General features: G+C 38.2%; 1 protein-coding gene across 2 annotated transcripts; it reads left to right on the forward strand.

Annotated features, from left to right (window-relative positions):
- Positions 1–1,456: 1,456 nt before the first annotated feature.
- hsd11b2 (hydroxysteroid (11-beta) dehydrogenase 2) lies at positions 1,457–19,424 on the forward strand. Of its 2 annotated transcripts, XM_026937585.3 has the most exons (5): positions 1,457–2,038; positions 9,893–10,105; positions 13,416–13,601; positions 15,631–15,768; positions 18,156–19,424. In XM_026937585.3, the coding sequence occupies exons 1-5, from the start codon at positions 1,765–1,767 to the stop codon at positions 18,566–18,568; spliced, it is 1,224 nt and encodes a 407-aa protein (XP_026793386.1). In that variant the 5' UTR covers positions 1,457–1,764; the 3' UTR covers positions 18,569–19,424. The 2 variants fall into 2 exon arrangements, with proteins under 2 accessions (XP_026793386.1, XP_053085498.1); XM_053229523.1 differs by lacking the exon at positions 9,893–10,105.
- Positions 19,425–19,866: the final 442 nt, after the last annotated feature.

The raw sequence follows: 19,866 nt of genomic DNA on the forward strand, positions 1-19,866 counted from the left end.
TTTCTAATGTACACATAAGACATACATAAATGTATAATATCTCTACTGAGGTACACACTTGTTACAGATGGATTACACAAGTACACCTTAAAGGGATTTCATAAATACACTGGTGTATTAACATCTGTATATCTTTCCAAGACATTTTAACTAACAAAGTGATGGTAATTTCGTTGGTATGAACTGCTTATTTTCCAATAAGATTTACTTTTTTTCCTTTGATATCTATGTACAGCACAGGAATAGCCATGGGAAATTCCTTATGTAGTTAGTATTGTAGGTACAGTCAAAGTCAGATTAGTATTAAACCATTTGATTTTGTTTGTTTCGCATGTTACAACACAAATATTGCATAGTAATATGAAAGTCACACTTTGAATCATATTGGCAAGACTTGTGTACATGCATGAGCCACAATATTACACTATAATTACATTGTTTATTTAACTAAACAAGTATTAATAGGATTTCTTTGGCTAATGGAAGGTAAGCAGTTTATAAAACAGGGGGAAAAAAATATTTGGGTTTATACCAGACTCAAAAATTGAACTGAAGTTGATATGTGGGTATTCAAGATGTGCAACTGTAATTATTTATAGTAGTTACATAATAATTGCATGTTTTGTTTGTTTAACTACACAGGTATTAACTTTTTTTGGCTGGTGAAGGCTACACGGTTCATATAACAGAAAAAAAAAGATCCAATTATAGCTGAGTCAAAAAAAAAATCCAAAACCCAACTGACGCTGATACACACTGGAATCCATCTATAACTGTGAAATCCATCCTTTTTTTTATCTGTGTGTTCTAAAAAATGATTCCATACATTTAGGATAAAGACGTTTTTGTGGTTAACAAGAAGAAAAGTGAATGGATAGCAAAAAAGACAATAAAATCTAGAATATGAAGGGTTAAAGAAAGCATTCAAGAGCGAGAGAGAGCGAGAGAGACAGCTATAGGACGTAATTACAATATCTTTGGTAATATGAGACAGAGTGCTCAATACTAAGAAACAGGTAGAAACCCACCACTTAGTGACAGCTGCCTATCACACACTCCAGCTGAACATTAGGAGCCTTTACTAAGAGACAAAGAGTTTCAGAGAAGTTTAGTTTCAAAGGAGCAGTAGTCTATATAACACACACACTCACATACACGCACACACTTTCTCCTTTTCACACATGATAGCCTTGAAGCAATCTGGCACTGATCAAGAGGAAAAAAGGGGTACAAAAAGGTTAGGAGAGAACATGCATTCTTGAAAAGAAAGAAAAGAAGTGTCTGTGTGTGAATGTGTGAGAGAGAGAGGGGGGGAGTGAGATAGATACAAAGAGAAAGGGGGGATGGATAATAATAAGTGTAATAAAACTTTGGCCATTGTGCTCTGATTAGATCCGTCTCTGACTAGCCCCTCCCTGCCCCTGTGGGAATGTGTATATATATGCACACACTCTGCGCAGCCAATTCACCGGCCTGACTCGGTGTTGCAGAGTGTGTAAAGTCAGCGTGCATGCTCCTGTGTGTGCGTGTCTGTGGTGTGTGAGTGTGTGCGTGTTTGTGTATGTGTGTGTAAGAGAGAGCGCGTGTAGGTGAAAGGAACTGCAAGAGCAAGCAAGCACGTGGGTGCACACTTCTATAAGAGATAGATAGAGAAAGGGAAGAAGACAGAGCTGCAAGAAGCACAGGGCAAGTTGGGAAGCAGAAAGAAAAGAGAAATAGAAAGGGAAAAAGGGAAAAGAGATAGAGACATAGAGATAGAGTACAATGGACGACTATGCCCTGTCCTTCTGGATTTACATGGGAGTGATGTCTGTGTTTGTTGGAGGCACGCTGAAGAAGTTCCTGGCATCCCACGTCAGTGCCATGCCCTCGCTCGTGGCATGGCTGGGTGCCACGCTGCTGGTGGAGAGGCTGTGTGCTATGTGCATGCCTGCTGTGCTGGCACTTGCTGTCTTCTGTGCCACCTGTTGGCTCTACTCGCTGTGGGCTGCCCCTTCACCGGTCCTGCCTGTCGAAGGCAAAGCAGTTTTCATCACAGGTAAGCATGATGAATGTGTGAGAAAAAAGAAAATCAGTACATGTATCACACAAATCTCACTTTTTTTGTACAGTGATTTTGAGTATCAGAAAGGCAATATTATTGGTAGTATTTTTTTAAAATTATTTATTAAATCTCTATCTAACAAAGATCTTTCTCACAAATCTGGTGCATAAGAAATTTTATGCAATGAAACTCAGTTTTTTTAAAACACAAAACAAAATGGTATATTTCAAAGATCTAAGGAATGAATTCTGTAACTAACCCGAGACCAGGTTGAGTTCAGTGTGCCATTAACTTACAAAGGGCTAAGATTAGATCACATGTGATTAGATCAGATTAGATTAGATATGGCCCACAAAACACTTCTAAAAGTGCTCATCAAACACCCACTGGGTGCTTCAGTGAAGACAAATGATCAGTGTGATTGAATTTGAGGGCTAACACGAGTCAGTATGCACAAAGAGCCCCCCCTCCCCACCTGACTAAGTGTTCACAGAGTTCATTTAATTTCATCTGAACACTAAACACAAAAGGAATTTGCTGTGCACATGGTGACAGTCAGTTTAATATTGTCCCTAATTCAGTGTGCAAACTGAAACTCAGCAGGTGTGTTTTTCTTCTCTTTTAATACTTTTAAGCATTTTCTTGTCTGATTGAATTATATCACAACGTCAGCTCTCTCAGTATCTTTGCAAAGCCCACGTGATTCACTTGGTTAGAGCTGGCTGCTGTAGGAGGTTATTATAAAACATATCAGGTTTCTCAGGTTGTGTAATTACACTTGGGAATGTTTGGGAAATCCTCCGGGTCACAGAAACCAGAATGTTTCTCTGCACATTTCGTCCAAACACTAAGCTTCAGAAAGCTCATAACTATTTTGGCATTGGACTCTGTGTGTGTGTGTGTGTGTCTGTGTGTGTGTCTGTGTCTGTGTGCGGGCAGGCAGGCAAGTGTTTATCTCTTTGTCTAGCATAATGATAGGGTTACTTGACAATTTTGCACTTGCAGTGACATTTGACTTTATTTCAAAAATTGAAAATTTTGGATGTTAAAGTTGGGGCGAAGTTTAGATGTAGACATAGCATTATACCTTACAGTGATAATAAGTGTGTGTGTGTGTGTGTGTGTGTGTGTTGGGGGGTGTCCAAATGCACCATAAATGATAGGAACATGTAACAGTTTTGACCTTTTAGGGACATTTGGGACATTTGGCAAGTCCCATGAGGAAAACTGAGGAAGACTTTTGTCCCCACAGCTTTTATTAAACAAGCCAATAGGGTTTACTAAGGGGTTAGGATTTCATTTAGGTGTTGCATAGCATCAATTATATCAATGGAAGGTCCTCACAAGGATGTGTGTGTGTTTGAATAATCCTACTCCAGTGACCACAGCATTTCATTTATACACTTATTGTTCACTTTTCTGTTCTCCAAAAAAGCCACAAGCACCTCATTAGACATTTGATACAGAAGCAAGGCAGTGTATGGAGACAAAACAGAGATTCCTGGGTTACAATATGTGTAAAATATGGATAAAATATTTTCTCATGAAGTGAAAACTGTCCTGAACTGCCCCTTCTATAGACCGAATCAAAGTTTATTTCTGGCAGCAGTAACGCTCTGCTTCAGTGACACATAGAGCAAGTGCCACCTGGTACTCGCAGTCCTCTGGTATAAGGACCATGTCTGCTGTTACATGTCAAGAAACAAACACACAATTCTGCACTTGAAGCAGTAAATGTAGGTTACTCTGTCTGTGCCAGCGTAGAAATGTGTTTGTTTTTCCACCCTCATTTTGCTGCTTATCTCGTCCTTGCTTCCTGAGTCACACACACAAACACACACACACTCACACACACACTGAATGAAGCTTTGAACTTTATCTCTACTTTTCCTCTGTAGGTAAATTTGGCTACACTATGAGAAGGCAGGGTGTCACACAGTGATGGAGAAAGAGATGTAAGATGTAGGTGACCTACATTGTGGAGCCAAAACATTGCTGCATCAATTGTGTATCAACAAAATGAATATTATCAGTGTTCTTGTTTTATAGCTTTTCCCTCATTTTTCTAATTTAACAAACCTGTTTGGCACTGAGATCATTTAAAGGAGATTATAGCCCTGGTTTAGGAGTGGGATCTCATTTGGGTTCCTTAAATCCCCAATAGGCTGTCTACTGGCATGGCAACAAGACCAAATCCCTGCATTTATACACCTTTTTTTCTTTTCTACTTGATTTTGTTTTCAGTGTAGGACGGTTCACTGGGTTCCTGGATCCCAAGCCAAATATGCTTACATGTGCAGTGCACCTACTGATTGCATATACATGTTACATATTTCTCAGCACACACACACACACACAAGCAAGCAAGCAAGCCGCCAAGACTTGGCACACAAACTGCTGCGCTGGACGGAGTCACTCCCAGCAAATCCCCACTGCTGACTTAACACCTACAATGTAATCATTTAATTTTAGCATGGACACAAATGAAGATAGTAGATGCTTCAATGCTGGGGGTTTATACACAAAACACGTGGTACCTGCTGGCTTTTTTATTACACGCATATGCTGTGTTAATGTGTCTAATATCTGTTGCGTGTCACCCACCACTTCTGGAAATTAAAAAAAAAAAAAAAAAGGTAAACCTCTTATTGAGGCAAGAGCTGAATAGAACTGACATTCCACAGAGACTAAGTCAGACAGCTGGTTGAATTGAATGCACATCAAATTAGCCACACATTCAGACAGTGCCGTCTAGGAACATGGCTTTGCCATGACCTTCATCTCTCTCTACTTTATAAGATCTCTTTCTCTTGCTGTTCTTATCTTTATCATATTTTAAGCATCAGACCTCCCTTTCTGTTGAAGCAACATATGTTTGTCATCTAGCAAGCTGATGAAAAATGTCATCGCTAAATTAACATCTTAAGGCTACATCTTGTGAAGTATGCAAGCATTACAATTTTAATAGCATTAGCTAACAGTAGCTAATAACAAACCAAAGAAATGCTGTCACGCCTCCAAATAATGAATATCATTAACATAAAAAAAAGTTTGACCAATGTTTGTGCACATATTTGTTTGTTGTTGTAGGTGGGACCAGGGAATAGTTTGCTTCTGTTTTATCCAGCAGATTTTCTTATTCCTGCAAGCCATCGGACATGTAGTACTGTTATTATTCAAAATAGGTTATCGTAGCTAGATTTACAAAGTAGTTCAGTTCTGCATCATATGACATTGTTCATAATAATAGTAATAATAATAATAATAATAATAATAATAATGTATTACATGCTTGACACTAGTGTGGCCCTCTTTAGCTATGCCCATGGTACTCATTTAACTAAATAAATTCAGTGCAGCACTTTTTTCAGTGTAGGTGTACCGGAACCCTAAACACTATGACTAATGAGACTACTATAAATCTGTTGCATAAGAGGGAACTGTTCAGTGCCAATCCCCTTGTTGGAGCTTGTGCTTCTATGATAGTTTCAGTGTGCACTGAGAATAACATTGTATCAAACATACTATTTGTAACGAATACATATCAACCAAGGAGGGAGAGGCCGAGAGTGTGAAAACGATGAGATGAGATGTACGTGAGTGTGAGCATGTGTGTATGTGCATAGCTGCTACTCCTTCAGAGTTTTGGCATGCCTTTCCTTTACTCAATGTCCCTGGAGAAGCTCCAGAATGCAGTTCATCTCCTAGTCCAGTGATACAGTGAACCATTTTCCTGAACTATAAATACCTCTTTCACATCATCCATCCTTCTACACGTTACAATTTGGCCGACCCGTTCATCCAAAGTGACTTATGATTGATCTAAATGTTAAGGGACCAATAGTATTAGCTTATTATTTGGATTAAAACTTTACAACCTTGGGTTCAGAGCCTTAACTGCTGAGTCACCACTGCCCCAGACATAGCCATGACTGTAGGTCACCACAATATTGCAGTCACCCAGTAAAATCTCTCTGGTTGCCTCAGGCTCTATAAACAGGAGAAATAGTTAACGATGTGGACCACCAGTATTCAAACTAATAAGGACAGGAAGGTGTGTCTGGTCTTTTGTCAGTCATATTACCAGACAAAAATCAGAAATTTCCCCATCTTGCAGTAGTATTTAGGTATTAATATTATAATATTATAATAGTATTTGCATTTTAGTCCTGGTAATGTGGTAATGTGTTTTGGCGCGCGAGGTTTTGGAGAAAACGCTGAGGGGAAGGGCCAAACAAACTCATATGTTTGGAAATAAAATGACTGATTATAGCTTTAACAGAATGCCTAAACTAAAATGCTGCCAGTTAGTGGCGGTAGTGGGATGGAAGTGCAAGCTTTTTATTAAAATCCAAATTACTAGAATTAATCATCAATGGAAAACAGGCAGAGGTCAGTCTATCAGGTAAACAGAACGTTAAAAGACAAATCAAACGAGTTGTTTTCTCTCTTCATAACCAGAAGTTATAAAGGTTAATAGTTCTTGGAATAGGCTCTGTATCCACCATCCCTGACTAGGATAAAGCAGTAATGAATGAATGAATGTTATCTCGCCCCTTCGTTCAAACTAGTTAATGGTTTTGGGGTTTTTACATTTTTCATGGCAATCACAGGAAAATTTTTAAGCCTTTTCTAGTTAAGATAAATTTGATCTTTCTGTCACGAGGCAGAAGCGAATGCAAGTGCAGGTAAACAGCAGCTTTATTGAAGACACAGACAGACAATTCCAAAACATAAGGTAAGAGCATAGTCAAAAAACAGGCAGAGGTCAGGCGATTAGCAATCAACGTGAACCAGCCAAGGCTAAGGCAAAAAAACATAAAGCACAAAACAAGATCTGTAACCAGGAGGACTATAATAATACAAAGGCTTAGTAACAAACTGGAGAGACTCACAAAGTATACACTTCACAAGGTGAATGTGGACACAGAGTCCTTATATAGTGTGGTCTGTAATTGTGAACAGGTGTGTGTAATCAGTACGTGAACTTGAACGTGACAGTCTCTGTTGGTGCTGGGTGTTGTAGTCCATAGCCATGTGTGTAGGCTGTTTTGTACTTTCCAGTGCATGACACTTTCTTTTCATTGTAAAATGGATTTGAGTTCATTTCCAATATGTAGTAACATTTATGCAAAACCTTAGCTACTGCTAATATGTTAGCATTTCTACAGTAATAGTTGAAACAGGGAATTAAATGAAACCTAAAAATAAACAGAATATATTTTAAGTCTTTGAGTCTTTTTTAACAAACAAGTGAGGAGATGTTCTACAACATTAAATTTAACTACAAACTGAATGTGTCATTGTTTAGGTAATTATAAAATACAATCCCTGGCAAACTGCTGTCATATTACAGGAATAAAGCACTTTGCAGCATGTTGGTTTTGGAAAATAGTTAACTTCAGGGTGGTAACAGTAACTCCACCTAGTCATTGATTATTTTCCGATAACAGCACACCCCCAAGTGTTTAATTGTTTACTTATTAAACTTTACTTATTGCAAATTGCCAGAATTCATGGCTATTTAAAAAGGATTCAGTTGAGTATATATGTAATAAAAAGGACAAATGAGCAACCAAAAACATCAGACATCTTTTCCCCTTAGTTTTGATAAATAAATCAATAGTTATTATTCATTAATCCAACACTGAATGTTACATTTGGAGCAGTAGCAAAGTTTAGGCAGTTAATCTTTGTGGCATACCTGTTCTACTCCCAATATAAACACACACACGCACAGCCTTGGAACACATCTAAAGAAATGGTGTGTACATTTACTCAGGACGGCAGGGAGTGGAATGCATGGGTGAAAAAGCTGCCAGATTGTACCATGTCCTCAGAAGACCTTGAGATAAACTTGTGTTTGAAATCATGTGCATGATCTTATGATAAAAACAACCGCATTGTGTGTATAGTATTTAGCACTTTTGCACACGAACACATATAACACCAGAGGAAAGGTGAAGGCCTGGGGTATTGTGTTGTAAAATCCAAATTTATGGATGCATACATTTTATTCTGAATCACTAGCTTACAACCTTTTTATTGCATGATCTGTAATCTCATGCAGAGAACTTACGATAAAAATCGATCTATTGTATTTATGAAGCACTGGGCATAGAGTAAACAGAGAAAAGATCAGAGGTCAGAACAGGTGAGAATTTTTTTCCTTCCTTGTTTCTCCATCTTCAGCTCCAATCCGGTTAAAAGTTCAGCTGGGTTTACAGCAATGGAGTATTTGATTTCTTATGAATGCGTTAAAATGTGCTTGCTGCCAGCATGTGACCTGTCACCCACTGCGTGGTGTGTGTGTGTGTGTGTGTGTGGGTATGTTTTTCAAATTATTTACAAGCTTGGGTTGGTGAGCACAGGGCTGCCGTGTGACGGATTTGTGTGTAACCTGTTTATTGTATTTCTAAGATTCGATTCAATTCCATTTTTTTATACAGTGGTTTAAAAAATAGTCATAGCCACAAAGCAGCTGTATAGAAATCCTCATGTTTCTATACAGTTTCTATACGGCAACTGTGGCAAGGAAAAACTCCCTGAGACAACATGAGGAAGAAACCTGGAGGAGAAAAGAGAGAAGGGAACAGATTATAAGTCATTACAGTGTGCAGGTGAAGAACAGAAAAAGCAGACAGTATTGAGTGTGTTGAAAGGATGTTCAGTATGAGTATATTTTCAATAAGAGTCCACGGATGAGCACAGGACAGTCTTTATGAGTACAGCAGCAGCTCTTAGGTACAAATCTACAGGATCCAGGTGAGATTATCCACTGAAACAAAGGTGAAACTTAGACATATACTGTTTCAGGGAACTGTTTTGAAAGAAAATGCTTCTCTTCTTACTGAATGAACTGTGCACATTTATCACCAGTCCTTCACATTTGCAGAAGCTGTTAAATTTTATAGTTGTTGAATTCCTTATAGCTTTTTTAAGCAGTTAAATAACTTCCTGTATGCGTCAGGGTAATTATCATGGTGTCAGAGGTGAGTGATATAACAAAAATATCATAACCCAAATCATAGTCAAGTCCTGGCATATTGTCCAGTTATTCAGTTATTCACCCAAAAGCATATCATTAACTGCTAAAGCAAACATTACCAAGTGTGAGTTCCAAACTATTAGGAAATGTGTGTCGTTATGAGAGTGAATTTTTTTTCCTAGTGTTAAAGACCATCCGAAATTAAACCACTCGCAAAACAGTATAGGGGGTAACAACCTGTCAAAATGGAATAACTTTCTTCCACCTTTCAATGTTTCCTGATTTTTGATTGTCACCATTCTCGCAAGAGCAGTTGAAAGGAGTATGAATAAACTCTATTAATGAAAAAGATGTAATTAGTCATGTTTTACCATCTTCTCCTTTTACCTCCTAAGCTAATAGCAACATCATCAAGATAGTAAATGTCATCTTTAAATAAAAACATGTTAAGATTTCTGTTTCACTCTCGTAATGCTATCAAAGAATCAGAGCTGTGAGCAAAATATGAAAAATGTCCATTATTTAGTATCTTTAACGCAATATATTATGCAAATAAAACTGCTTCTGCTTCAGCAGAAACTAGAATAAAATATTTAACATCCATTCAGCTACTTGTTATGAGTAACAGTAATAATAGTAGTAGTAGTAGTAGGAAGAAAAAGAAGAAGTAGAAGAAGAAGAAGTTGGTTGGTGTTATATACTGTAGAGTATTGACAGTTTCCATATCATATCATATTGTGCAGCAGTGCAAGGGGCTATAAGATTTATATTTATATCAAGTAAAGACATCCAGAGGTTGAATTAGCTTGCTCGTGCTCATTCAGTTGAGCCTAACAGTTTCACTCTCTCTCCATCCGAAGGGTGTGACTCAGGATTTGGGCATGCTACGGCAAGGCGTCTGGACGCTATGGGGTTCCAGGTGTTCGCCACGGTATTGGACGCAGATGGTGAGGGGGCCAAGCGTCTGAGGAGTAGCTGCTCTCCTCGCTTGACCTTGCTTCAGGTGGACATCACTCAGCCACAGCAGGTTCAACAGGCTCTGCTCAACACCAAGGCCAAGCTGGGCATGAATGGTGAGGGTTCACACAAGTGTATTTTACCCACAATTCCATTTGCTGATATTGGTGCCTGCTCTACCTAAAGATGCCGTGATACAGCAGCGCATTAGTCTTTTAGTCTTTACTTTGTCCAGTTATCTTACCTTTTCACAAGCTTCAACTTTCATGCTGGTACCTCCGTCAACACCATCATGCTCATCATCTCGTAAATCGCTAACTAGCCAAGCTGGGTGTCTGCTGTACTTCAGTGCAGTTGCGCCGTATAGCTGGATTGCATTCTGAAACTCCAAGTTCGATGTTTGTTCCAAAGTTTACGCTACTTCTACTTCTACTTTTTCATTAATATGGTGTTTAACATTGGTGAGTGTGCAAAGGAGCTCTTGCTCTATTGTTTTTAGGAGCTAAAAATGAAAACTATGCATTTCGCTTTATGTTTGAGATTGCTGAAATTAAACACCAGTAATGTAACAGCATTAGCAATGTCACCCAGTGACGTCAGATTGGCATACAAGTGCTAATTTCTCACAGGAATAGATACAAATTACAGCAACAAAGAACAAATTAGCACCAGAGCCACTAAACACATCAGAAATATTTTTAGTGTGTTTCAGGGTGGACTTTTCCTTTAACACTTTCCTTTAAATGTCCTCCTCTTTGTTTCTTTTTCTCTCTGTTCCCTCTCATTCCTTGGAAGAAACAGTGTGTCATAAATAAAACTTACAACTACGTAACTTTTATTTATAGAAAACTATAAATAAAACACTGTAGAGTAGCAATGACCTTTTTAAGGCAAGTACTCTCTTTTGATGACTTCCTCTACTATTGTTTGCATTGCAGGAGTCATTTGAGGAAAAACAGCTTGTGGGTACATTTACATGTTGGTAATCGTTGAGTTTGGAAAAAGTCGCTGACACTCAATAATGCATGGCCTTCTTGCTGAACCATGTGTACGGCTTGGCAGCGTATCAACAGCACACTTTATTTTCAGACTCAAGTGAAGTGCAAGCTGCTTAATAGGCCAAACATAAGGAAACATAAGGAAAAGTGGTTCCATATTTCCAGCATAAGAGTCAGACACTGTCCATAATCTGACAATTAAGGCTATAAAAGATAAACGGTCCTGCATGTCATTCGTAAATGATTGATGCACAAGGAAATTTCCACAGAAAAGTGTCATATCAGGTTCTGACAGAAAACAAGGAACCATATCATGTTATGAAAAAGGACATGTGCCCTCTTGTGCTGTTGGAGGCGAACCCATGCTCCCGTGTATATATAGTGTATGAGAGTGTGTGTTCATCTCCCACAAAACAGGTGTTTTTTGCTACAAGAGGGTACATGTCCGTTGGACTGCACTTGTGTATTTCCTTAAAGCACTTTCCACTCTGAGTGAAGAGTAAGATTGAGTAAGAATTTGGGTTGATGCGGCTGCTTTTCTGTGGAATTTCTTATATTAGTCCAAAAACATGCAGGTAGGGAGATACTCTAGGCTAAATTGCCCCTCAGTGTGAATGTGTGTGTGCATGGTGCCCTGCAATCGACTGGCATCCCATCCAAGTTGAATTCTCCCCCTTGCTCCTAGGATAGGCTCTGGTTCCACCACAACCCTGACCACGATAAAGTAGTTATATAAAATGGAGAGCTGAATATTAGAAAAACATCACCTAGTCTTTTTCCAATCTTTAACTATATCGTTTCGGTGAGCCTGTGCCAAATGGATTCTCACATTCCTGTTCTTGGCTAACTGGAGTGGAACCTGCTGTGGTTTTTCTGCTTTTGTAGCCCCTCAAGGTTTGACATGTTGTGCATTTTGAGATGCTTTTCTGCTCACCGCAGTTATAAAGATCGGTTATATGAGTTACCATAGCCTTCATGTCAGCTCAAATCAGTCTGGCCATTCTCCTCTGAACTCTCTTATCATTAAGCATTTCCACCTGCAGAACTGCCACTCACAAATTCTTTTTTTTTTTGTTTGTTTTTCACACCATTCTGCAAAAAACAGTCTAGAGAATGTTGTGTATGAAAATTCCAGGAGATCAGCAGTTCCTGAAATCATTAAACGAGCCCACCTGGCACCAACAACCATGCCACAGTCAAAGTCATGGAGATCACATATTTTTCCTCATTCTAATGTTTGATGTGAACATTAACCGAAGCTCTTGACCTGTATCTACAAGATTTTATGCATTGCTTATTCCTTATCAAGTGTGTGCTGATGTAGATAGGTGACCAATTAAAGGAAAAACTGGTGGCTTTGTGCTTTCCAAGTTTTCTGTACCATTTCTCTGTACAATACAGAGAAAGACAGTGGCTGGTGAGGCTTGTCCAGCCTCCATGTTCCACAACATAAATTTATAAATGGTTGAAATATATGATGTTCATTTCTAAATTGCTAATGCTGGGTAATAAGAGAAACTGCTTTGTTTCATTTATTCAGTCACTTTTCCTATTTTCCTATAACAGCAGGCCACACCATATTTTATTTCTTACTTATTCAATCTAACTTTTTTTTTATATTATGATTTCTCTGAAGATCTATAAATGTGTTACTGCTCTGGATAAACATATCATCATAAACCACTGAATAACCTAGTAATACATTTGGCAAAGAAACGATGCTCTGGGGTGATTACAGAGACTCCCAGTGTTCACTATCACACAAATCACAGATCCAGCACTCTACAGGCATCTCATTTTCCCTTCCAGATCCACAAGCCATCAAACACATTTATGCCTGTTCTTCATTTGCACCAGTGCTAATTAACTACAGAGAAGTGTTTATTTCTCTGTTTTGTCCATTGCTTGAATCCAATTCTTCTCCACTCCAGATGTCTGTAAACATTGCGGTCAAAGCAGACATGCAGGAAGCATTAGTGCAGGGAGATGGAGTGTATGTGTTTGTGTTTGTGTGTGTGTGTGTGTGTGTGTGTGTGTGAGAGAGAGAGAGAGAGACACAGTGGAACCCAAGGCCAAGCCTACAAACAAAACAGCTGGGCTGTCACAGCTGAAAATGTTGTGCAACTGAAGTGCAGTCCTTCCACCTGTTCAGAATAAAATCAAAGAGAAAGTGTCATTTCTGGCACTTGTTTATTTCCTTCTTTGCATACCCACAATAGTGTAATTCATAGGAGTATGAGAAAATAGCACACCAGTACATCTCCTTTAACCTCTTAATACATTCCTTACACTCCTCATGAGCATGCATACTTTTCATATAACGATAACTGATTAATAAACCACAAGTTGAAATGCGTCAATTCACCCTTAATAGTTTTTGTCCCAGTCACAGTTTTTGAAATGTAATTTGTCATTGGCTATCTTGTAGGACTTTGGGCTCTGGTGAACAATGCAGGAGTGTGTGTAAACTTTGGAGACGCCGAGCTCTCTCTCATGTCTAACTACAGAGGCTGCATGGAAGTAAATTTCTTCGGAACCCTCTGCATCACCAAGACCTTCCTCCCTCTGCTGAGACAAAGCAAAGGCCGAATAGTAACCATCTCAAGTCCTTCAGGTACATACACCCTTATACACACATCAATTCACACATACAAATCTGATTTCACTTCCTCATAGGAATTGGCCTAAAGGTTTCCATTAAACATGGTATAATAGTACAGATCCAGGATATATTCAGTCTGGTCAGTTTTATGGACTTACTATAGAGTTGGAGTTTCAAAATCTGCAAGCAAAAAAATTCATTAATAATTAATTCATTCATTAATTATTCATCTAAAAATGGTCATATCTAAAACTAAATAACACTCTATCCCTTTACTACACTTCCTCTTTGATTTTTTCGTAACATGAGTAGGACAGTCTTAGAAGACCTACGTCTGAAAAAAACTAGTCAACCTATGAGTAACTTGACTGACTATTATCTGACCATTATGGTTGAGCCTTAAAGCGCCTGGTCTTATCATAGGCATAAAACTATTATACACACACATAGGAACATACAGAGAGAAATAACGCCATTTTGTGAGTCAAGGATTTCAAGTTCATTGTTAGTCCATTTATGATTACATTTTGTTTAATAATTTTGGCACAAAATCGACTCCATACAGTTCTATCTAAATAACCCTGAATATATCAGTGATCTCTTGTTTTCCTACAGAAAGCCTGAAGTTCAGATATGTATACATGTGGTTCATTTGGTCCATTAGGTCCATTAAATCACAATTTATTATCACAAGGTTTCCATCAGACACCAGCAGACACTTGTTGGACACATTTGAATCCTATTAGAAGACCATCAAGTGCAGATGGAATTAGTTACTGTTTACCTGTTAAATCTTTAAAGACCATTTACACAAATAAAATTTAAATATTAAATCTCATTACAAACCATTGCACAACCACTTGGAGGAAAATAAACCTGTAATGAATACATACACACACACACATACACACACACATACTTCTTAAACTAGTGTAAGATTTTATCTGATCCCATTTAAAGACCTGGAGTTCTTCCAAATTTAGAAAAATTTCTAAACATAATAAAAATAGATCCACAGGTTGACATTCAGTCCGAGATTCTTATCTCCCAGATGTGTCTTTGACTCATGTGGGATCAGTGATTGCCTCCTCTGAGAACAGCTCTTGTCTCATTCTCAGATGTACCCGATAACATGAGTGCAGTGCAAGTGGCATTTCTGTCCTTCCTTCCATACTAGCGATTTTTATCACCCCTTGTTTACTGCCATCATGCCAATTCAAGCTACGGCCTGGCATGCTGCTATCTGAGTCCTGGCTAAAGTACTGGCATCCAGCCCTGTTAAACAAAGATGTCTCCATCAGAGGGATCTCACTAGGCAATGGGGGCAGAGTAGGGGCGTATTTTGGCGCTTAAGAACAACAGACGCTACCATGTGAATGTCTCCCTGCCATGTTCCAGTAAGCCTCCTCACAGGTGGGCTGTGTTTTCAAACGTTCTTCAGATCCTGTCAACGGTTTATCTGGCACTGTTTGAAACACAAAACCCCCTCTTTTTTTTACTACTCGTCACCCTAGGCAAAACCACATGTTTATACAAAGCAGTGCAATGTGCAATTAACCCCCAGCAAGCTGTGCTGGTCCTGCACTTGTGAATAGTTTGGTCCTGGCACAGTGCCGTCTCGTTGATTCATTCTTGCTGTCAGGAGCAAACACTTCACTTTAACAATAGCACAATTATCTGTCTGGATCAGCAGCTGTCATGGTGTATCTGAAACACAGACACTCCACTTACTAAGCCTGGAGAGTAAGCTAATTCTGTTCTTCACATGTACCTTATGCATAATTTATGTAACTTATCCACATTTACCTACAGAACAGTGCACTAATAAAAGTACATCATAAAAGGCTGGACAGTAAATCAAAGGCTCAAAGTGGTTTTATTGTGTGTTTTATGAAATCTAATGCATATGGTACTAATAAGGGGAAGATAAGCAAATAACTCTGCTAATGGCTTTAATGGTCAAACATATAAATCATGTTGACTACCTGGGGTACATTTACTCACTCTGCGTGTGTGTGTGTGTGTGTGTGTGTGTGTGCAGGTGAACAGCCTTTCCCATGTCTAGCGTCCTATGGGGCCTCAAAGGCAGCACTAAACCTCTTCATTAATACTCTCCGTCATGAGCTGGAGCCATGGGGGATCAAAGTGTCCACGATATTACCTTCTGCCTTTAAAACAGGTGAGAAAACACATTCATTCATGAGCTCAGAATATTTTTATGAAGTGGGTCCTCTACATTAATGTGGATGGTCTTAAACAATATTATATCGGGAGACTATCACAACTGATTTATGTCACTGGGTACTATCTTGTGAATTTTTAGAGTAATCCGTAATAAGCAGCTGAGATCTGCTTACAGCATACTGTCATTCAGCACAGTCAAGCAGATTGTCTTAAGTGGTTTCAAATGTACCTTTGTTCAACAGTGTTTGATACAGCAGGAGTGGTTTCCATCACCAGTGAAGCGCACACACACATACAAACAGAAGAGCTAATATCATTAACCAGGGTTGCCAGGGTTTCAGCAAAATCCATCCCAACTATGTCTCAAAATCCACACAAAAGACTTGAAATTAGCCCAGAATATTTGGCCATTGGAAAAGGGAGACACATTTTCCTTCTTTTTTTCCTTTTCATGGACAAATAAGCTCACCATGGTGCACACAGATTTCTGATGCACAGACATTATCAACTTCATAATGCCTCTTTCCCTCACCCAGTCTTTGCAATATATATCTTACAATAGAAATGGTTCTGTCTATCATAGACACACTGTCTGCATTTACACTTTGCCTTTGTTTGAACAAATGTATTAGATTTAATTCTGATTTGCTTGATTTGCTTTAAAACAAGATCATGGTGACCATGGAGTATTTTTTATTTTTTTTTTACCAATTTGGTGTAAAAACTACGACCCTCCACCACTGAATATGTTTATAAAGCAAGCAAGGGGCAGCATGATTCCTGCCCAGTGGGCCTCTATTAGTGCTTGCTGCAGTTCCCATTTCTGACCACTAGGTGTAATAGGAACTTTTTGGAGCTAAATAGGTTTATCCCTTTAGCTCTGCACAACTTCTAGATTGCACAACTTCCATAAAGGCGAACAAATCACTGGAACATCAGCATAAATCTGACAAATAGCAAAAAAAAATTTAAATAGCTGATGAAGAGATAATTCGTATTTCAAAAGAATTTAAAATGTATGGAGTTGCGAAAGAGGACCTTATGAAGATTAACGCTTGTTGAATGACTGATGTACGTATATGGGGCTCTACTGCTACTGAAGATCACATAAAGGCACCCTTAAACTACAATTAATGCAATTTTCTTTTCCTACACATATTATTAGAACAGTGAGAACATTATTTGACAAAGTGCCAAATAATATAATCAAGGTTTGTAAAGACAGATAAATGTTCAGTTTAGCACTTAATACAGTTGAAAGATATTCTGATATTTATACTACTGGTTTTCTGAAATAGCATGTGATCTCCTAAAGATAGCCATGCTCCTAAATGTAATTTTTTTTTCTTTCTAAGAGTGTATTGATCATGGCTGTCAGTAGGGAATCACATGCTATGTTAGAAAACCTGTGGAATAAATATCAGAACATACACTCTTAGAGTGTAAAAATGTTCCATCTTACACCCTAAAGCCAGGATCATCAAATGGAGTACCATGAATGAGTTTTTTTTCCAGTTACATTAAAATAATAAGGATACTATAAGCATAATACTAATAATTACACATACAGTAATGTATCTAAGTAGATTAGGATGCACAGAAAAAAAAAGCCACTTGGTTTATATTGGAGCTACAAAGTTAGAAGCCTAGCAGTGTGGAAAAAATGAAAGAGGTAGCCTTTACGGGTCAATGCTCACAGACGATCTTATTTCATGACATAGTGAGCTACAGTAAAGTACTGAAGTTATATAAAAATCAATAGATTCCAGCCATACCAATTTAAGAAAAGGCTAAAATATGTCACAATATACATTTAACTACATTTCCTTTCACTGCCGGGTGAATTTACTGAAGCTTTGTGCTATTTTCAAGACCCTTTAAAATCTCTGGAGGGACTAACAGATTTTTGTGCAACATTTTAGAAGAAACCCCCATTTCAGTTCTTTTAATTGAAACCCTAACTCAATTTTTTTTTTCACTCGTTAATTTAACAGGCTGCACAGCCAAAAGCAGTTAAAAAGGATTACTAGAGAAACAGCAGGATAAAGTGTACCCAGAGCCATGTTTACATTCCTCTCAATGAATTCATCTCTAATCTCACAGTCAAGCTTCTTCACATTATGCTGGAATATGCGCTAATCTTGGAAGCGAGTACCTTTATTGTATGACCCAGTAGCATTTGTGTGCGTCAGAAGATGTTCTGGTTAGTGTGGCTAAATATAATTTGTATAAACAACTGTTAAATGTGCTCCTGAAAAACCACAGATGTCTGTTTTGTCAGCTTTTTTTTTTTTTTATATCCTGGATAGAGTTAAGGTTTCAGCTCTTTCCTAGAACAAGAGGCTGCCTCTTTTAAAAGCACATCTCTTTTATTGTTCCTAGGTCAGAGCAGTAACACCGAGTACTGGGAGAAACAGTACCAGCACCTCCTTCAGAACCTGTCACCGAGTCTTTTAGAAGAGTATGGTGAAGATTACATCATGGAGACCAAGGACCTCTTCCAGAATTATGCCAAATCAGCCAACGAGGACCTGAGCCCTGTCGTTAACACCATTGTGGAGGCACTGCTATCGCCGCAGCCTCAGGTACGCTACTATGCCGGGCCTGGTGTCGGCCTTATGTACTTCATCCACAGCTACTTCCCCCTGAGCATCAGTGACAAGTTTCTGCAAAAGCTATTTCTGAAGAAGAAAGTGATACCGCGTGCACTCAGGAAACAGAATGAGCTGAACCTCATCAAGGACAACAACAACGACATCATCAGCAACAACAACAACATCACCAGTATGGAGTAAACCTATTGTAGCTCCATGTATATAAAAGATGCTAGAGGACCACTGTAATCCATTCATAGTGACCCAATGCCAATATGTGTATTTGTTTTTGTGCTGTTTTATATAATGTATAATGTTTTTTCGTTTTTTGGTTTGGTTTTTTTTGTCATTTTGAAGGGATTGTTGAATGGGTTGCTTTCTGAGTAACTATTAAAAACCATTTTGATAGAAATTAAAATGTGGCTTCCCCTTAATATCAGCTGATCCATTCCCTCCAACTTCTTTGGTAATATTAAATTTCACTATGTGATAACACTAGATGTGTATAGTTCATACACCTTCCATTTTTTTACTTGCCTTGGATACTCAACAGATCATAGACTTTGCTTACAAAAGTCCTTCAGAAGTCTTTGAATCAACAGTGCACACCACTGAGCTACATTCTTAACCTCAGGTTCATAAAACTCACACCATTGCTGCTACTGAATGCAAAATCCATTCATGGTTCTACTTCCAATTCATCAGATAAGTTCATCTACTTCATCTACTTTTTGAGATAACCTGAAACTTCATTTCCTGCTTACTTAGCCAGCTACAAGCAATAGAATGTCCACCCATAGTCACAATCTCCTGTAAATAATTCAATTTTTGTTAAGCAGATCAAGCAGATCACCATTTTTCTTCCAGTTTTACTTCCCGGTTTGTTTGTTTTGATTTTCCATGGCACCATTATTACTACAAATCAAAAATATTTATTCCTGTTTCTTTATGAATCATATAAACTGTGAATTTTTATACAAAAAAATTAAAAGAAAGAAAATGTAAACTGTCCACTTGTTCATTCTTAGATCATATTAAATTTGACTTTTTAAAGAAATCCATTTGCAGTGTCATGCATTCCTTGTCAAAAAGATGAGCAATGACTCATATACATGTGTGTGTGTGTGTGTGTGTGTGTATAAATAATCAATGATGGGATGGTGTGACACAGTCCAACATACATTCACAGACCATTCCACAGCCAAGTATTAAAAACCAGACTGTAATTTTTTTTTAAAAGAAGGAAAAATTATATAATATCTAGAGCAGGGGTTCTCAAGGTTTTTGGACCAGGGACCCCATTAACTGTAAAATGAGTTCCACAGACTCCCTCAGCATATTAGGCTCATTAGTCAAATGCAATATTCTGTAATATTCTGGCAATTTATTAGAGCCCTAGAGCTTTTTTTTCCCCTGAACTTTCCAACAACAGAACCCATTATGACTAAGTTGGCATTATTGACAGGCCTAAATGGTTTTGAGCTATTGAGGTTTGGCTT

This window comes from Pangasianodon hypophthalmus, chromosome 25, assembly GCF_027358585.1.
Source record: "Pangasianodon hypophthalmus isolate fPanHyp1 chromosome 25, fPanHyp1.pri, whole genome shotgun sequence".
Classification (NCBI taxonomy): Eukaryota; Metazoa; Chordata; class Actinopteri; order Siluriformes; family Pangasiidae; genus Pangasianodon; species Pangasianodon hypophthalmus.